The following is a 15,427-nucleotide window of genomic DNA, read 5'->3' on the forward strand; positions in this document are numbered from 1 at the left end:
GCCACGCCCCTATGCAAGGTAGGTCTGTATTTTAAACCCATTTTATAAATGGGTAAACCAGAGGACAGAGAAACTGTGTGACTTGTTCAAAGTCACACGGTATCAGTCCAGTTCTTTACTACAAAGTTCTGTTGACATAGCTATGTTAGGAGTGTAAAAAAACAATGCCCCCAGCCGACAAAGCTATACGGGCAAATCCCCTTGTGTAGATGCAAGTATGCCAACAGAAGAGGGCTTCTGTCAGCATAGCTAACGTCATTCAGAAATGTGATGTTTCTACACTGGCAGAAGGACACCTGTTGGTATGTGGTATGTCTACACTAGGGATCTCCACTGGTGCAGCTGTACTGCTATAGCTATTCCAGCAAAGCATTTGTAGTGTAGACAAGGCATCCGAATGGTATGTCCAGGAATAGAAACCAAATTCTATCAATGGAGTTACTCCAGATTTACACCAGATGTAACTGACAGCAGGATTTGGCCCCAGGAGTCCTGACTACCAGTTCTAATCACTAGAAGCAATTGCATATGTTGGTTGCACGCAGTGGTTCAGAAGATGAATAGTGTTACTTTGTACAAATAACCTATTACAAAACTGCAAGCAATTCAGATACATGTGCATTTTTTTTCTGAATGACTTTATTTCATCTAAAGGAATATGCTAAAACTGCATATTTTCCTCTTTTTTTCCCCAGATCAATGCAGTTCGATCAATTGTTCCTAACAAAAGCAATAATGAAATAGTTCTGGTGTTACAGCAATTTGATAACAATGTAGATAAGGCAGTTCAAGCTTTTATGGATGGTGAGTATACTGTACATATCTCACTAAAGCATGAGGAATTAACACTAAATACTTTCTAGTTGCCTGAAATGTGGGCTGTAATTCTGTTGAAATGACTGCTTGTCTGTACATTTTCTGTTAATTGCTAGTCATTTTCATCTTCACTCCACCAGTGTTGCTAGCCTGAACTGCCTAATTATTTATTTCTCCCTGTCTTTCCATTTTCTGCCACATCTTTCTTTATGTGTGGGATTTCCTCCTCAATCTATTCTTTAAAGTCATTTCCCTCCCCTCCTTTAAATCCCTCCTCAAAATCCACTTCCACCCTGACACTTACAGGAAATCGCCGCCCAGTAGTAGCTAGGATGAAGGCCAGTGGGGATCGCTGGTAATTATTTACTTATTTATATTTTAATTTTTTTTGAATGATTAATTTAGGCACATACAGTCCATATATATTACACGCATTCTCCTTCCCCTCCTTGCCTCTCTTGTTTGCTACATTCATTTGTCTCATCTTGTCTTAAATTAGAGAGAAAGGATGGTCCAGTGGTTAGGACACTAACTTGTGACTCGGGAGCCCACGATCAATTCCACACTCCACCACTTCCTGTATGATGCTGTTCAAGTCAATTAGTATCTCTGGGTCTCAGTTCCCCATCTGTGAAATGGGGATAGTAACATTTCCCTACCTCACAGGGGTGTTGTGAGGATAAATACGTTAAAGATTGTGGGGTGCTCAGGTACTATGGTAATGGGGGGCATATAAATAAATAGGATGGATAGATTGATTGCAATAATATCTTTGGGGAAGGAACAGTCTTTTACTGTGTGTTTGTACAGTTGGGCCCTGACGCTGACAGGATCCTTTGGTGTTACTGCAATACGTGGAAATAATTCTGTTTTTCATATCCTATTTCAGCCTTTCAGAGATTGCTTCTAAACATTGACCAATAAAGAAGATAAAATGTGTGGTTTGAAAAGCTACAATGTCTCTAAATATAAAGTGAATGAAAGCATAAAAGTCAATATATCAGAAGAAGGTTACCAATGATAAAAAGCAAGGATGTTTCTGAAGGAAATGCCAAGATCCCCTGAACTTTGTGTGTGTGTGTGTACTGAAATTTAAACATAGATTTGAATTTTGCTAATAGTCTTTACCTTTTATAATGGGCTGAACCAAGTCTCCAGTGAAACTTTGGAGCATTCCAAATCTGGAGCCAGCTTCAAATTTTACAGCTTGACCATCTCTAATGATAAATGAAGTCATTTGTATTTAAATAACACTCCTTGTAAAAATGTAACACTAATATATTTGAGTTCTCATTTAAGTCCGTTGATTTGTAAAAAACAATTTTTACTATGCTTGGTGGACCAGTAGGAAATCCTGTCAAACCTCAGGGTGTTAGGACTGCTTTAAGAGTTACTATATGTTTACTGGTTTCAAAAGGCCTAGGCATATTCAAAAACAAACAGCCGCAGCTGGGTGGTCTATGTAGCCTGATTTCAATATAACCCATAGAGACATTATGAGTATCCCACTGTGTTACACACTTTATATACATGTTGTTTTAAAAGGAGATATTTATAGATGTAGGGATATAAATATTTATTTCTGTTTTAGAATAACTGTCTAAAATATTTGGTCCAAGAAGCATCAGTCCGCCTGGGCCAGAAATTATATGCCAAGATACAGAAAGCAAATGTAAACACAAAAACTATAAACACATGCATCAAAATTCTTCCATCAGAGCCATATGGTGCATCTTGATACAGGCATCCTATTCTCCATTTATCACTGCCATTGACAACAGTTGGATTTTGATATATTTAGCGGGTACAGGAAATCAGAGTCTATATCTGCCCCAACATGGATCTGGGTGAATTAATTAAATCTAATTATAAAATTTTTTAAATTTTTACTAGCTACAATTTTTCCTAGTTGACTTGTGGCCTGGGGAAAGTAGGGAATTTATTTTATTTCTGTGCTTCATGGTTATTCAGTATTCTACATTGAGAGGTTGCTGTTTATTTTATTTATGTGGACCTATTAAGTTTCCCAAACTTGGGACGCCGCTTGTTCAGGGAAAGCCCCTGGCGGGCCGGGACGGTTTGTCTACCTGCCGCGTCCGCAGGTTCGGCCGCTCGCAGCTCCCACTGACTGCTGTTCGCCTCTGCAGGCCAATGGGGGCTGTGCGAAGCGGCGGCTGGTACGTCCCTCAGCCCGTGCCGCTTCCCACAGCCCCCATTGGCCTGGAGCGGGGAACTGCAGCCAGTGGGAGCCGCAATCGGTCGAACCTGTGGACGCGGCAGGTAAACAAACCGGCCCAGCCCGCCAGGGGCTTTCCCTGAACAAGCAGCCTCCCAAGTTTCCCAAGGTTCCCAAGTTTGGGAAACATTGTTTTAAATAATTGTCAGAGGCATCTAGAGTGCTGAGGAGGTGTCGTTTTGGAAATCCAAAGAAATAAAGCAAATAAATGTTTTTAATTTCTAATGACACTTATTTTTACCCAGTCATACAATCTACCACGAACATGATGGATTAATTTAATGTGTGTGACATTGCTTGAGTCATGTAAAATTAGATTGTGCCCAGTACTAGTCTGTATACATTAAGGACCAATCCTACATCTACAAGGATACGTGTTAGATGAACTGAAAGGCCTTTTCCATCTATAGATTTTTTTTTTTAAGTTTTGTCCAGAGTATACATAGAAAGCACATAATTGTGTGGTGTGTTATAAAAAGTTCATTGACATATGTTTGGATGACCATGATTTTGATGAGTGAATTAGGCAGATCATCCTAAGAGTGCCAATAAAGCCTTTTTATTTCACCATCATGTCTTCTGAATATGACAGATATTTTACAGGAGATATTGGAGTAAAATGTTAAGTTTTTAAATATTTTTCTTTTTAAATAATCCTCCACCAGCTAACCAGCTAGGCTGTCTTAGAGAGGTAAGTACTGTTAGTAATGTACTAGGCTACCTTGGTACCTTTGGCCGCAATTCATCCTTAATTTAAAACACATGAGCAAAGCACTTAAGCATATGGTTTCAATGGGACTTAAGCAGGTGCTTAAAATTAAACACCTGTTTAAGTGCTTTGCTGATTCAGGGCCACAAAGAGCACATATGCTAAGCAGCGTGCATGTTATAGTATAATGTGAAGCATAAGAGATTTCAAACCAGAAGATTATAGATACGTTATATAGAGATACTCACCATATACAAGTTTGTGTCACTGTTTTCCTACCATAAATTTGTCTAATTTAGAGAATTTCTAAGAAATTTTTTCCAATCTCCAAAATAGAATGATGAAAAAATACAAGTTATATGATAGGGAGACAGGTAGATGCAAATAATAAAACTATGCATGAACTGTAAATCAAATAAATATGACATCAAGGAACATAAAAAATGAAATACAGCAGATAAATTGTTTCACCAACATGTGAAACACTTTCAAAACAAATGGAAACATAAGAAACATCACCTACCTAGGAGACTGAGAATCTTTTCTGAACACAGTTGTTCTTTATCACAGCTGAACATTTGTTGAAGTATTTTTATCTTTTCCTACTGTAGGTAGTGCAGTTCAGGTACTAAAAGAATGGAATATGACAGGGAAAAAGAAGGTAAGGACTCACTCTTGAGAGTTAAAACATTTAACACCATTTATCAGCGTTCTGTAGTAGAGTGTAGCAGCAATCATTGTTGCCAAATCTTGTGCTAATTTGCTAACATGATAAATGATTTGATCCACATCTGTATTCAAAAGGCTTCAAAGTAAATGTTCACCTTATTTTCTAATTCACCTCTGTTATCTCTCCGGATTGCTGTTCAGGTAGGGTTTCCAGGTCAGCAGGGTACACACATGGGAACCAAACTCTAGAAATACACAGAATGGTTCACCAAAATAGTACCCATATACTGCACAAGAAGCTTTAATATATATGTATATTCTGGCCAGTAGCAGCCCCTTGCAGAATCTCCAATAACCACCCAAGATAGGCTATGGCTGCCAGGAGTACGAATAATCTGTGTTGGGGCAATGTATAAGGATAATTACCAAGTGAGGATCATGTAGATCATGCCCCAGATGTCTAGGACTGACCCTCACCACCAAATTGGTTCTCTAAGGGTTCCATCACGGATTACCTGTGGCCATGGATTCTCCAGTGGGCACCTGCCAGAATGAATCCTACGGGTTTTGTTTATTTAAAGCAAACAACAAAATGCCATTGTATACATACTCGCTAAACATGCTCCACAAGGAATTAGTCACATTATGAGGTCAGTATTTTTGCTTTTGACAGTTATGAATTGCTCAGCCAGTGTGATTGCAAACTTTTGTGGAAGCAGCACAGTTCAAAGCAGGTGCTTGAAAAGAAGCTTCTTGTACTATGATGCTATCATGGTTTAAAAATGCAAACGTTCCAGGCAGTGAAAAAATAAACGTGGTATAGGACTCTAACTTCTGCTGATATTTCATTTTATTTTTGTTTCAAACAATGTATATATTCAGTTGAACAGATAAAGCATATCACAGTACACCATGGTCTGTAAATATCATTACAGTGATTATAGCTTGTGAGGCTTTTTTCAGAACTGAAGAGAATGAACAATTTATTGCTCGTATTTTGAGTTAGTCTGACCTATGCTGAGTAATGTTTCTGTCCTTGAAATATTTCTCAATTTAGAATAATAAAAGAAAAAGAAGCAAATCTAAACAGTATCAAGGCAATAAAGATACGAAAGAGAAGAATGATAGAACTGAAAAGGTTTCCTTAGAGCCCCAAGAGATATATGGCTGCCATCTGAATGGATGTGACAAGGATAACTCTTCCAGTGACTCTGCCAATGAGAAATCAGAAGTCATTTCTCATGAGAACAAAAGCTGTGGATTCGAGGAGGTGGTGCAAGCACATCCAGAAATCACAGGTCAGTGTGCTCTGCAGAAGGTACCTTTATAGCCATACCTGGGCCAAGCCAACATGCACAAAGAACTTGGCACCTTTACTGAAGTAATGTAAAATTTAATTTTAAAAATCAAGCAGACAGCTGTGTTTGGGCAAAATAGGCCCTAGTTTACAAGGAGAACCAAGCAGGAGGACCCCACATGGGAACAATTCTCTTTGCAAGATCAAGATCTAAATGTCCTTATCTCAAGAGAAAAAAGGACTAAAGTCTAATTAGACTAGTTGAACGTGCCCCATCACCAGGCAGTTGAATGTATGAGAGAGAGACAGCAGTGACAAGGCCCCACAAAACAGCCCAAAGTGACTCTGGCTTTAAGGATTCATGGAATGTCGGATGATTCCCTTATTGCTTAGTCACAGCTTTTATTTACATACTGTAGTCCCTATCTAGGTGAATAGCTGCAAAACTCCCAGTGACTTCCCTGGGACCATCCCCTGGCCCTGCTGCTTGGAGATTCAATCTGGCAGCTTCTCTGAATACATGCTGTTCAACCGGGATTTGCATGGTGTCTCTGGAACTCCTGGAGGCAGTGATGAAAGCTGCAGTATGCCTCCCTGGGGCTCTTTTGAAATGAGGTTTGTTTGGTTTTTTGTAACATCAGTGAAAACGAACCTTACCCTTTTGGGGAGGATACTCAGTGAAAGCCTATATGCCTTTGCCTTCCTTCCATATCCTTCCATAAAGTTCATGTTTATTTTTAATTGTACTTCTTGCTGTTACATTTTTCAACTCCTAGCATTTCAAAACTTCTGAAGGGCCTAGATCAATGCCACTGTTGTTGTTGTTGCTAACTCTTAAGTAATATATAAAAGTTGCATTGCATTAAAGGAGCTTTCCTTGAAGTCACTTTGTTCATGATTACAAACATGCTACTCAAACCAAACTTTAAAGATTTATGCCAAATGTATAGCTGTCCTGAAACTGATTCTGTGCTACTTATAGAATACTTTGGTGGTGGTGCCAACCTCTGGCCAGCTAGATACAAATTCCAGCAAAACAGAATAGCTGAGCAAGGAACTCTGTCTTGAAAAAGAGATGCATGAGTAAGGTGCAGTAATGTCCTTATGTTTCAGCAAAAAATGCTCTCAATTCATATAGCTAGAAATGTGTTACGACTAAGAAGTTCCAAATTTCCATATCTGAGTATAATTATCATTTATTCTGCAGTCTATAAATATTCATGTCATATTATTTTCTCTGCAATATCTGGTAATGGCTACAAATACATCAAGCTGCATCAGTAACTGTTTTGGAGGTGTCATCAAGGCTGGAATTTTCAAAGTTGGCGAGGTGCGTGAATACAGATACACTTGCCTAAATGGGACTTAAGTTTCCATGAAATTTTCAAAAAAATGGTGGATGTGAGTGCAAGGTAGCTGTGTGCTTTGAGGAGAGTGCCTATATTATTTGGGACATTGTGTGTGTGGCCAGAGGGTTAGGTGTTTTTTCCATCTCTTTCAGTTGATGCAAACAAAAATTTTATACGTATAAAATAAAAACATGTAAAAAGATGTAAGGATCCTTCTGTCTGGCAATAGCAATTAATGAGATTGGTTTCACAATTCTACTATAATTTTACTTGTTAATATAAATGAAAGTATTAACCATACCAAATAGTATTAATTATTTAATAAACAAAAGTATAATTGCAAATTTTCTGCAGCAGAAGCAGATACTTGCTTAATTCTACTATGTCACTGCAACATTCAAATTTAGGAAAATATCTTCCTGGCAACATTCTGAAATGGTGGTGGAAAGAGTTTCTCCTTTAGTTCTCTTTCAACTTGAGCATGAGGAAATAAAAGCCCTATGTTGATTCTACAGAAAAGTGCAGTAGCAGCCTTGTTACAGTCAAAGAAGCAATATATATACATATTGCTAAACACGTAGAAGTTAAAGGAATGGTACACATCAAAATGTTGAGTAGGATCCCTTCGAGGTCAGCTGCCATACCCTTGTGGCTTCTGATCGAGATACATGGCTTGCATTGAAGAGCTGGAAAACAGTTTGGAATTCAGTCCAGCATTTCTAAGCATCTTGGTTTCAAATGTTCCCTTTGTATTGTAATCTCCTTTGTTTTGTTTGTCCTTGCCTTTTTTTTTTTCCACTTGCTTCTGTGTTTTCCAGTGTTCTTGCACTCCTTTTCCATCAGACATTTATTAATTCTATCAGTTCTGAGCTCTGCTCTGAGAGGTCCATTTATTTGGTTTCCTGGACAATGGGTCCAGGGTCAGTTTCAGGAGAGTGGGCATTTTAAATGTATTTCCAGCTATTCAAGCCCAAAAATTATCATTTGAATGAATGAACTTAGGCAATGACAAGCCTGGTGTGACTTTGTGGACCACACTTTTAGGCCAGAGGCTGTGCGCCTATGTAGGTTTTCTGACATAGGGACTAGGATACACTCCCTGTTCCTATTCATGGAGTTTCCTCTGATCATCCTGTCAGAGGCATGGGTCTAGGCAGGGCTTGTGGAAGTTCCCTTCCGCAACCATCAGATGCTCATGATCTAATAAGGACATTGGCTTCTGCTCCAGATTCATATGTCTCCTTACAGCTCTTTAGGCTCCCCTCAGCATGAGGTGGGTGAGGCTGCAGCATTAGCTCCCCTGCCTCCCCTTCCTGGACTTAGCTCCCTGAGCCATGAAATCCTCAACACACAGAGGGGTTTCTGGGACCAGAAGGGAGAATGCAGCAAAGATGGTTGTCTCCCCTCACACCACATTCTACTATCCTACCTGTTGTGGTGGAGGGTAACCCGTTGACCTGTCTTTACCTGACATTTGCTCACCTAGTGGTAATGCTATTACCGTTGGACACAGTCCATTGCTCTTTAGTTGAAGTACCTTTTTTTGGTTGTTTCTTTACGAAACTTTTGTTTAATTGAGAGTTGTGAGATAACGGTCTGCAGATTATAAAGCTAAGAGATGGTTTAGAGTGAAGTCCAGCTTACTTGTTTCTTACCTGGCTGGCCACTAAACATTGTGAACATAAACCCACAGCACTCTCCCGTTACTCTGTATTGTCTTAATGTTTCCATTTCACATGCTATATAATCAGCAATGATTAATTGGGTCCTGGCCTTCATTGACCTGCTAGAGGAATTGAGGGATTGAGACTGGATCAGCTTCTATAGCTGGTCATTGAGGGTCTGGATATGTCCTCCCATTGGCTGCTTCACAGCATTACTCCTGGAGCGTACATCTGAGGCTCAGAAGTTCTCAGCTGTCCTAAGTACCTGCTTGAGGCAGCTGAGGTGGGGGAAGCAAAGATAGTTGTCAGTTACCGTTACGCTTCCTTCAGCCATGAGCACAGTCAGGGGCCCAACCAATTCCCAAGCAAGTTAGAGTTGTGCCACATGGTCCCCTGGGGACCTTTCTGTCAGCCAGGAATGCCTTATGGCAGTGGTTCTCAAACTTTTGTATTGGTGACCCCTTTCACATAGTAAGCCTCTGAGTGTGACCCCTCCCTTATAAGTTTAAAACACTTTTAAATATATTTTACACCATTATAAATCCTGGAGGCAAAGCAAGGTTTGGGGTGGAGGCTGACAGCTCGTGACCCCCAAGGGGTCCTGACCCCCAGTTTGAGAACCCCTGCCTTACGGCTTCCATCAAATGTGCTCCCTACCCTGAATCTGCCATCTTCCTGCCCCCTGCCAGCCCTGATACACACCTGCTAGCAGGTGGCCCAGGAAGGTCTGTTGTCAGCTTTACACAGGATTCCCTCATACCAGGGCAGCTCTAAGGTCACTTTGTGTCACTCTGGCAGCACAAAGTGACTTTTGTGAGTCCCAGGATCTGTGTCTCCTGTCAAATCATTATTGATCACTGCTCTATTCCTGCTGCTCTGAGACCTTGGGGGCTGCCCCATCACAGAGGAGTGTCTCCCTCAAACGTATTTGGTGGCTAATACTTCCCAGTAGTTTTCACCCGCTGTGTTCAGGCACCAGGATGCTAGGTGGCCCATCCGTGCCCTTTCTCCATTTACATCCAGCCACAATTTGGCCTTGTGTAATTTAAAATACTTCTGATTCAACCATTTACCAGAGCGGGGATAGGGAATCCCATTGCAGTTGAGACACACCTGGGAACAGTTATAACTGGTACTGTACATTAAGCAGCTGTTATTTCTCTTTTTAGAAAAGGCTTTGCCCAATAAACACTAATTGCACCTTGCTGAATGTGTCCATTTAATGAATGATCTTTCTCTAACATGGTGCTTTCAGTGATATCTTTCTGCAGCCATACCACCTTTTCCTATGATCATGTAAAAACTCACAGTTTAAATATGGTCATGTCAAGACAGTACTTAGAAATAAACTGTCAGATAAAACCCAGCATGGTACTAGGGGCACTGTGCTGCTGCAGGTGCCATCTTTCCTGTGAGAGCTAAACCCAGTTCTGGATCACACACAATTAAAGATCCTATGGCATTGTTTCCAAGGGCAAAGGTGTTAACAGTTACTCTGAAACCGCCACTGTTTAAAATAATATCCTAAAAATAGGTTTCAGAGTAACAGCCGTGTTAGTCTGTATTCGCAAAAAGAAAAGGAGGACTTGTGGCACTCTAAGGTGCCACAAGTACTCCTTTTCTTTTTATCCTAAAAATAGCTAACTATCAGCTCATGTAACCTCTTAGGCACTATAATTTAATACTAAACTTAAATCAGGCTGAAACATTTAAAGCGCCATATTGCCCCATTATTGTGGTTTTGGGACTTAGCTGAAACCTGCCTGGGCCTGGCTTGGCACAGGGGGCTGGACTAGAGGACAGCCCTACATTTCTATGATTTTGTGAGGCTGGATACGCACATTCCATTTTGAGTCCCACTTTTCTCAGCTGTTTTTCACGTAGGGCGATTGTGCTAACTCCCCCAAACTACCTGTTCACATCTCAAGAGAGCTTTTCCTCAGCAAACGATTCTGTCAAGGCAGTTTTTTTTTAAAGGTTTTGAATGTCAAGGTGTTATAAAAAGATAAAACACACTCCATGGTCTGTGGCACAGCTGGAGACTCAGAGTGAGTTTCTGTGAGCAGGTTCTGTTACTAGCAGGTCTGATAAACGCTTAACCATCAATACACCAGAGCTCACATCTTAGACTAGAGTGTTAGTGTTCCAAGCCCTCATGAAATACAGAATGCCACAAAAATTTACTCTGTTAGCTCTTATTACACAATTCATTGATTTTTCATTTAGATGTTTGTTAGAGTCACAGATCCCTAATCTTTGTTGTAAGTGCTGCTGAGCTGGCACAGTTCTGTGGGGATTTGATGCAGACTTCCCCAAACTACTTTAATTTTTCCGAATTTTCTCAATCGAACTTGAAAGTCTTCTTGCAACATGTTTAGATGTTGTTTGCTAGGCTATGTCGATCTCTTACTACTGGGCTTCAAAGTACAGTAGACTCTCAGAGATATGAACACCTCAGGGATGGAGATTGTTCGTGACTCAGAAATGTTCATAACTCTGAACAAAATATTATGGTTGTTCTTTCAAAAGTTTACAACTGAACATTGACTTAATATAGTTTTGAAACTTTGCTATGCAGAAGAAAAATGCTGCTTTCCCTTTATTTTTTTAGTAGTTTACGTGTAACACAGTACTGTACTGTATTTGCTTTTTTTTTTTGCCTTTTTTTTTTTTTTTTTTTTTTTTTTTTTTTGTCTCTTCTGCTGTCTGATTGCGTACTTCCGGGTCCAACTGATGTGTGTGATTGACTGGTCAGTTCGTAACTCTGGTGTTCGTAACTCTGGTGTTCCACTGTAGAATATCTGACATTTCAAACAAGATGCCAAGGTAAATAACAGATGATATATGTAAATGGTAGAAACTATTTTTAAAATATAACTACTGGTCAAGGTGGCTTTGTTTAAGAGGAAAGGCTTTTTTGATTTGTCATTTTTCTTCATGAATGTCCAAAACAGTTAATTAAGTTCAATAATAGTAATTTTGCATTTAAACAAAGAATATCAAAGCCCTTTACAAACAATGTGCCCAATGTCACAAAACAAGTTGGTACAGATATGGGAATAGAATCCAGGAGTGCTGACTTCCTGTCTGCAGCTTTAGCTGATAGACTGGTTGCTTTAACTACCTATTAAGACTTGCAGAAGGTTAAAGGTAGTCATATAAGCGTTGAGTTCTTGGCTCCAACTCCTGTATACAGACTACTACATCTGAACTGAGAAGGTGAAAATTTGCATTTACATTCTGCATAATTAGGACTCTGACGGCCTGATATTTCTTGTTTCCACAGGCACCTACAGATTTTTCTAACTTTGCTATTTTTGTGTATGTTTAATTCTTTATCTTCTTCAATATACCTTCTAATCCTCTATAAACAAATAAAATGATCACAGCATTCTGCACACCACACATTCATACTTCAAATATTTTGGGACCTGTTTCTCCCCTGTGCTACTCCAGTCTTATGCAGTCTTACCCCGTCTATGATATTTGACGAAAGATTAAAATGAATGAAGTACTCAGCTTATGGAGTAAGATATTTATACCATTTCAGCATAGAAAAGTCAAATCTCTTTATCATTTTTTTAGACTGGTGAAACACAAAAATCTGCTCAAATTGGTTTTTAATCACAAAGCCATTGTAATTCTGTTCTGTCAGTCTTTCAGGTTTTCTGTAGAATGCACATTGCTGAAACAGAAACTTCATTTTACCAATGTAGAAACATTCTGATCCAATAACAATGAATTGGAGTAACTTCCTACTCACTATTTGATGTTCTCTTTCAGACAAAAACCTGGAACACAAGAAAATATCTGTAGATTTAAACCTAAAGTCTGTAAGTGTAACAGAACAGCAAGATACTTTTCAGTCATCAGTTCAACCGCAGAGTAATGTAGGCAGGCCAAAGTCAAAAATGTCCACAGTTAAAGCATCCGTCCCTGCAGCCCATCTTGAAACAAAGCCAGATGATTCAATTAAGAAAAAAGGTAAAACTGATTTCTTTTCCTATTACAATTCATCAGTTGTTGTTCAGGAAGGTGATCAGATTTGCAGTGCATCATAGGAGGACTGCATCAAGAGCTGACATGAGGAGGAGAGGCAATGTATTGGGAATGGGATACCAGGGAATATTGCTCTTTACAGAAGACCAGTGTGTGGGTTTTTTCACTCTCCTCATCATTCTGAGGGGTTCATAGGTTTAGTGGGTCTGATTCTGATCTCCTATAAATCAAAGGTAATTTCGCTGAAGTTAATGAAGCTACTCTAGTATGAGCGAGGCCAGAATCAGACTCAGTGTAACTAACGTGGGCAGGAGTATCCATATTCTATTTGAAGTGCTTGTTCACAAAGAAAGAGTCATTTAGGAATTTTAGAATGTGTTGTCAGTGTCTAAAACTAGTGTTTGTCCTAGCTTTGATCCAGGGGCTGGAATGGGGTGAATTTTGTCTTATGTTCTTAGAAGTGGAAGCACCATAGAAATGTTAAGGGTGAAATTGGGACCTTATTAAGTCAATGACAAAACTTTCAATATCTTAGGTAGGGCCAGAATTTCACTCTAACCATTCATTACAAGAAGCACTTTGAGATTTTTTTCCCCACCAGATTAGACAGCGACGTGGTTGTTCACTTTTGTACAATTTTTGTTTTGTTTTGTTTGTTTGTTTTTTTAGGTCCAAACATTGAAAAGTCCGTGAAAGATTTGCAACGTTGCACTGTTTCTTTAACTAGATACCGCATGATGATCAAAGAGGAAGTGGATAATTCAGTGAAGAAAATCAAAGCTGCCTTTGCTGAATTACACAACTGGTAGGTAAATCAGTGTGGGAAAGACCTCTGCAAATCCTGGGCAAAAAGGGGCTCATGCAGGCCACAAACATCTCAGGGAAACTTTGTTTAAATCCTGTTTGTGTATATCATTTGTCTTTAATCAGAAAAGATACAGTGTCAGTAAGTCACACCTCTCAGACCTTAAAATGCTAAAAAAAAATAGTATATATTGAGACACACAGGCCCAGTCATATTTCCTAATAATAAAATAAACCAACATACAGGGTGGGAGTTGAAAGGTCCTTTGCTTTGGCCTAAATCTGCCCTATTGACCTCAGTGGGAGCAGAGTCAGGCCAATATTGAACACTTTTGAAAATCCCACCCATAGAATTCATTAAAGTTCTCCCAAAATAATCCATATAGTGTATAACAAAACTTACTGGCCCTATTCTGTCCTCAGAGGGATAAGTGTGATGCTCAGTGACTCAAATGGAGGTGTTGTGCGCACATCTGAAGGAGCTGGCCCTACAGATATATAACAATATAAATATGATGATATTCTGCGAGGGATCTGTTATGGTATCTCATGGGGATTGCTTCAGCTCCCATTGAAGTCATTGGTAGTATTTCCTATTCCTTCATGAGGAGCAGGAGCAGGCACACAGTCCAATGTGCTCAAATAGTGTCTTGAGTCAGGGAGTGAAAGGTCTAACTAAGGGATCACTCATGAGCAAGGATAAAATAAATGTAATAAAAATAACCAAGAGTAAAGGTGAAATTCTGCTTTCACCTATGTGGGTGCAGCTAATGGGGTTGCATCCAAATAACTGAAATGATCATTTGGCCCTAAGGCTTTTCCAAGTATATCAGATATGGATTTCTGTTAATATCTAGTGCCCTACCAATACCCTATGCTCTTGGAGGCACTGCTGTGTCAAGGGCGTAAAAGTGAGTTGATCTCTATTCTGTGGGGAGCCACACTAATGGAGTGAGACAGTTTAAAAGCAATGCCAGAACAGTGCCTCGCTCATGTCCCCTGGTCATGCCTGGTCTGTAGTTAGCTTCACCCACTTCTTGAGCTGTCTCAGCCTGCACTATGTCCCTCCCCTGGGAGGAGAAGGATTGTGTGTAGCTTGTGGCATTTTATTCCCTGTGCAAGCAGACTCTCCATGATCAAGGGGCTACTGCATAAATTCTGACAGCAAAAGTGGTAGGAACTCAAGAAGTGAACACTTATTTTGAGCAGAGACTCTAGTTCCTGGTGCTTGCTACTGGAGTTCTATATCTTGTAATTTAATACATTAGGGTAAGAACAAAGACAAACAGTCTTATTATAACATCAAATCCTAGAATGCCTAGGAAACTCAATCTTGAAAGTACAACCTCATACCATTAATTTATTCAGCAGTCTCTGCTGTTTACGATAGTAATCAGTGGTCTTACTACTGCTCACACTTCCAGCACTGTACTTTGACTTCAGTAGAGTTACATCTCTTTTACACTGGCATAAGTGTGAACAGAATTAGTCCCAGAGTCCTCAGTGATACTGTGTACAATAGGTGGGTACTGTACATAAGTTACTGTGCCAACTATTGCCTTTCTGTTGTTTTCAGACTATAGCATTGACAAGACTCTGTGATTTGACAAAACAAATGAATCTGCACCAAGCAATGTACAGTGGCAGATCACCTTCATTGTAAATCCCCATGTATTTTAGATCATTTGAAAACAAGGTCCACCTCACCTCCCAGATGGGAATGGAAATGAAAATATTTAATAGGATAGACATCCTCTAAATCCAGGACCCAGTCCTGTACTATGTATTCTTTAGAGGGGCATACCTGCAACTGCTGCAGGTCTGCTAGGAAAAAGCAGGGGAGTAAACACAAGGAAAGCCTAGGGACTTGATGTCTCATGAAAC

The 15,427-nt window shown here is 39.7% G+C and overlaps 1 protein-coding gene across 7 annotated transcripts in view; it reads left to right on the top strand.

Moving 5' to 3' along the window:
• Positions 1 to 15,427, top strand: part of SPATS2L (spermatogenesis associated serine rich 2 like) — a 131,185-nt gene that overhangs the window by 83,896 nt on the left and 31,862 nt on the right. For 3 of the 7 annotated variants that reach the window (XM_074967868.1, XM_074967867.1, XM_074967870.1), the window contains 5 exons: positions 696 to 804; positions 4,373 to 4,422; positions 5,488 to 5,728; positions 12,524 to 12,724; positions 13,409 to 13,544. In XM_074967868.1, coding sequence (XP_074823969.1) covers positions 696 to 804; positions 4,373 to 4,422; positions 5,488 to 5,728; positions 12,524 to 12,724; positions 13,409 to 13,544 — 737 coding nt within the window. Of the gene's footprint in view, positions 1 to 695; positions 805 to 3,717; positions 3,744 to 4,372; positions 4,423 to 5,487; positions 5,729 to 12,523; positions 12,725 to 13,408; positions 13,545 to 15,427 lie in introns of those variants that run through there. The other 4 variants (XM_074967866.1, XM_074967871.1, XM_074967872.1 and 1 more) reach the window with 2 other exon arrangements.

The sequence above is a fragment of the Natator depressus genome, chromosome 11 (assembly GCF_965152275.1).
Source record: "Natator depressus isolate rNatDep1 chromosome 11, rNatDep2.hap1, whole genome shotgun sequence".
Classification (NCBI taxonomy): Eukaryota; Metazoa; Chordata; order Testudines; family Cheloniidae; genus Natator; species Natator depressus.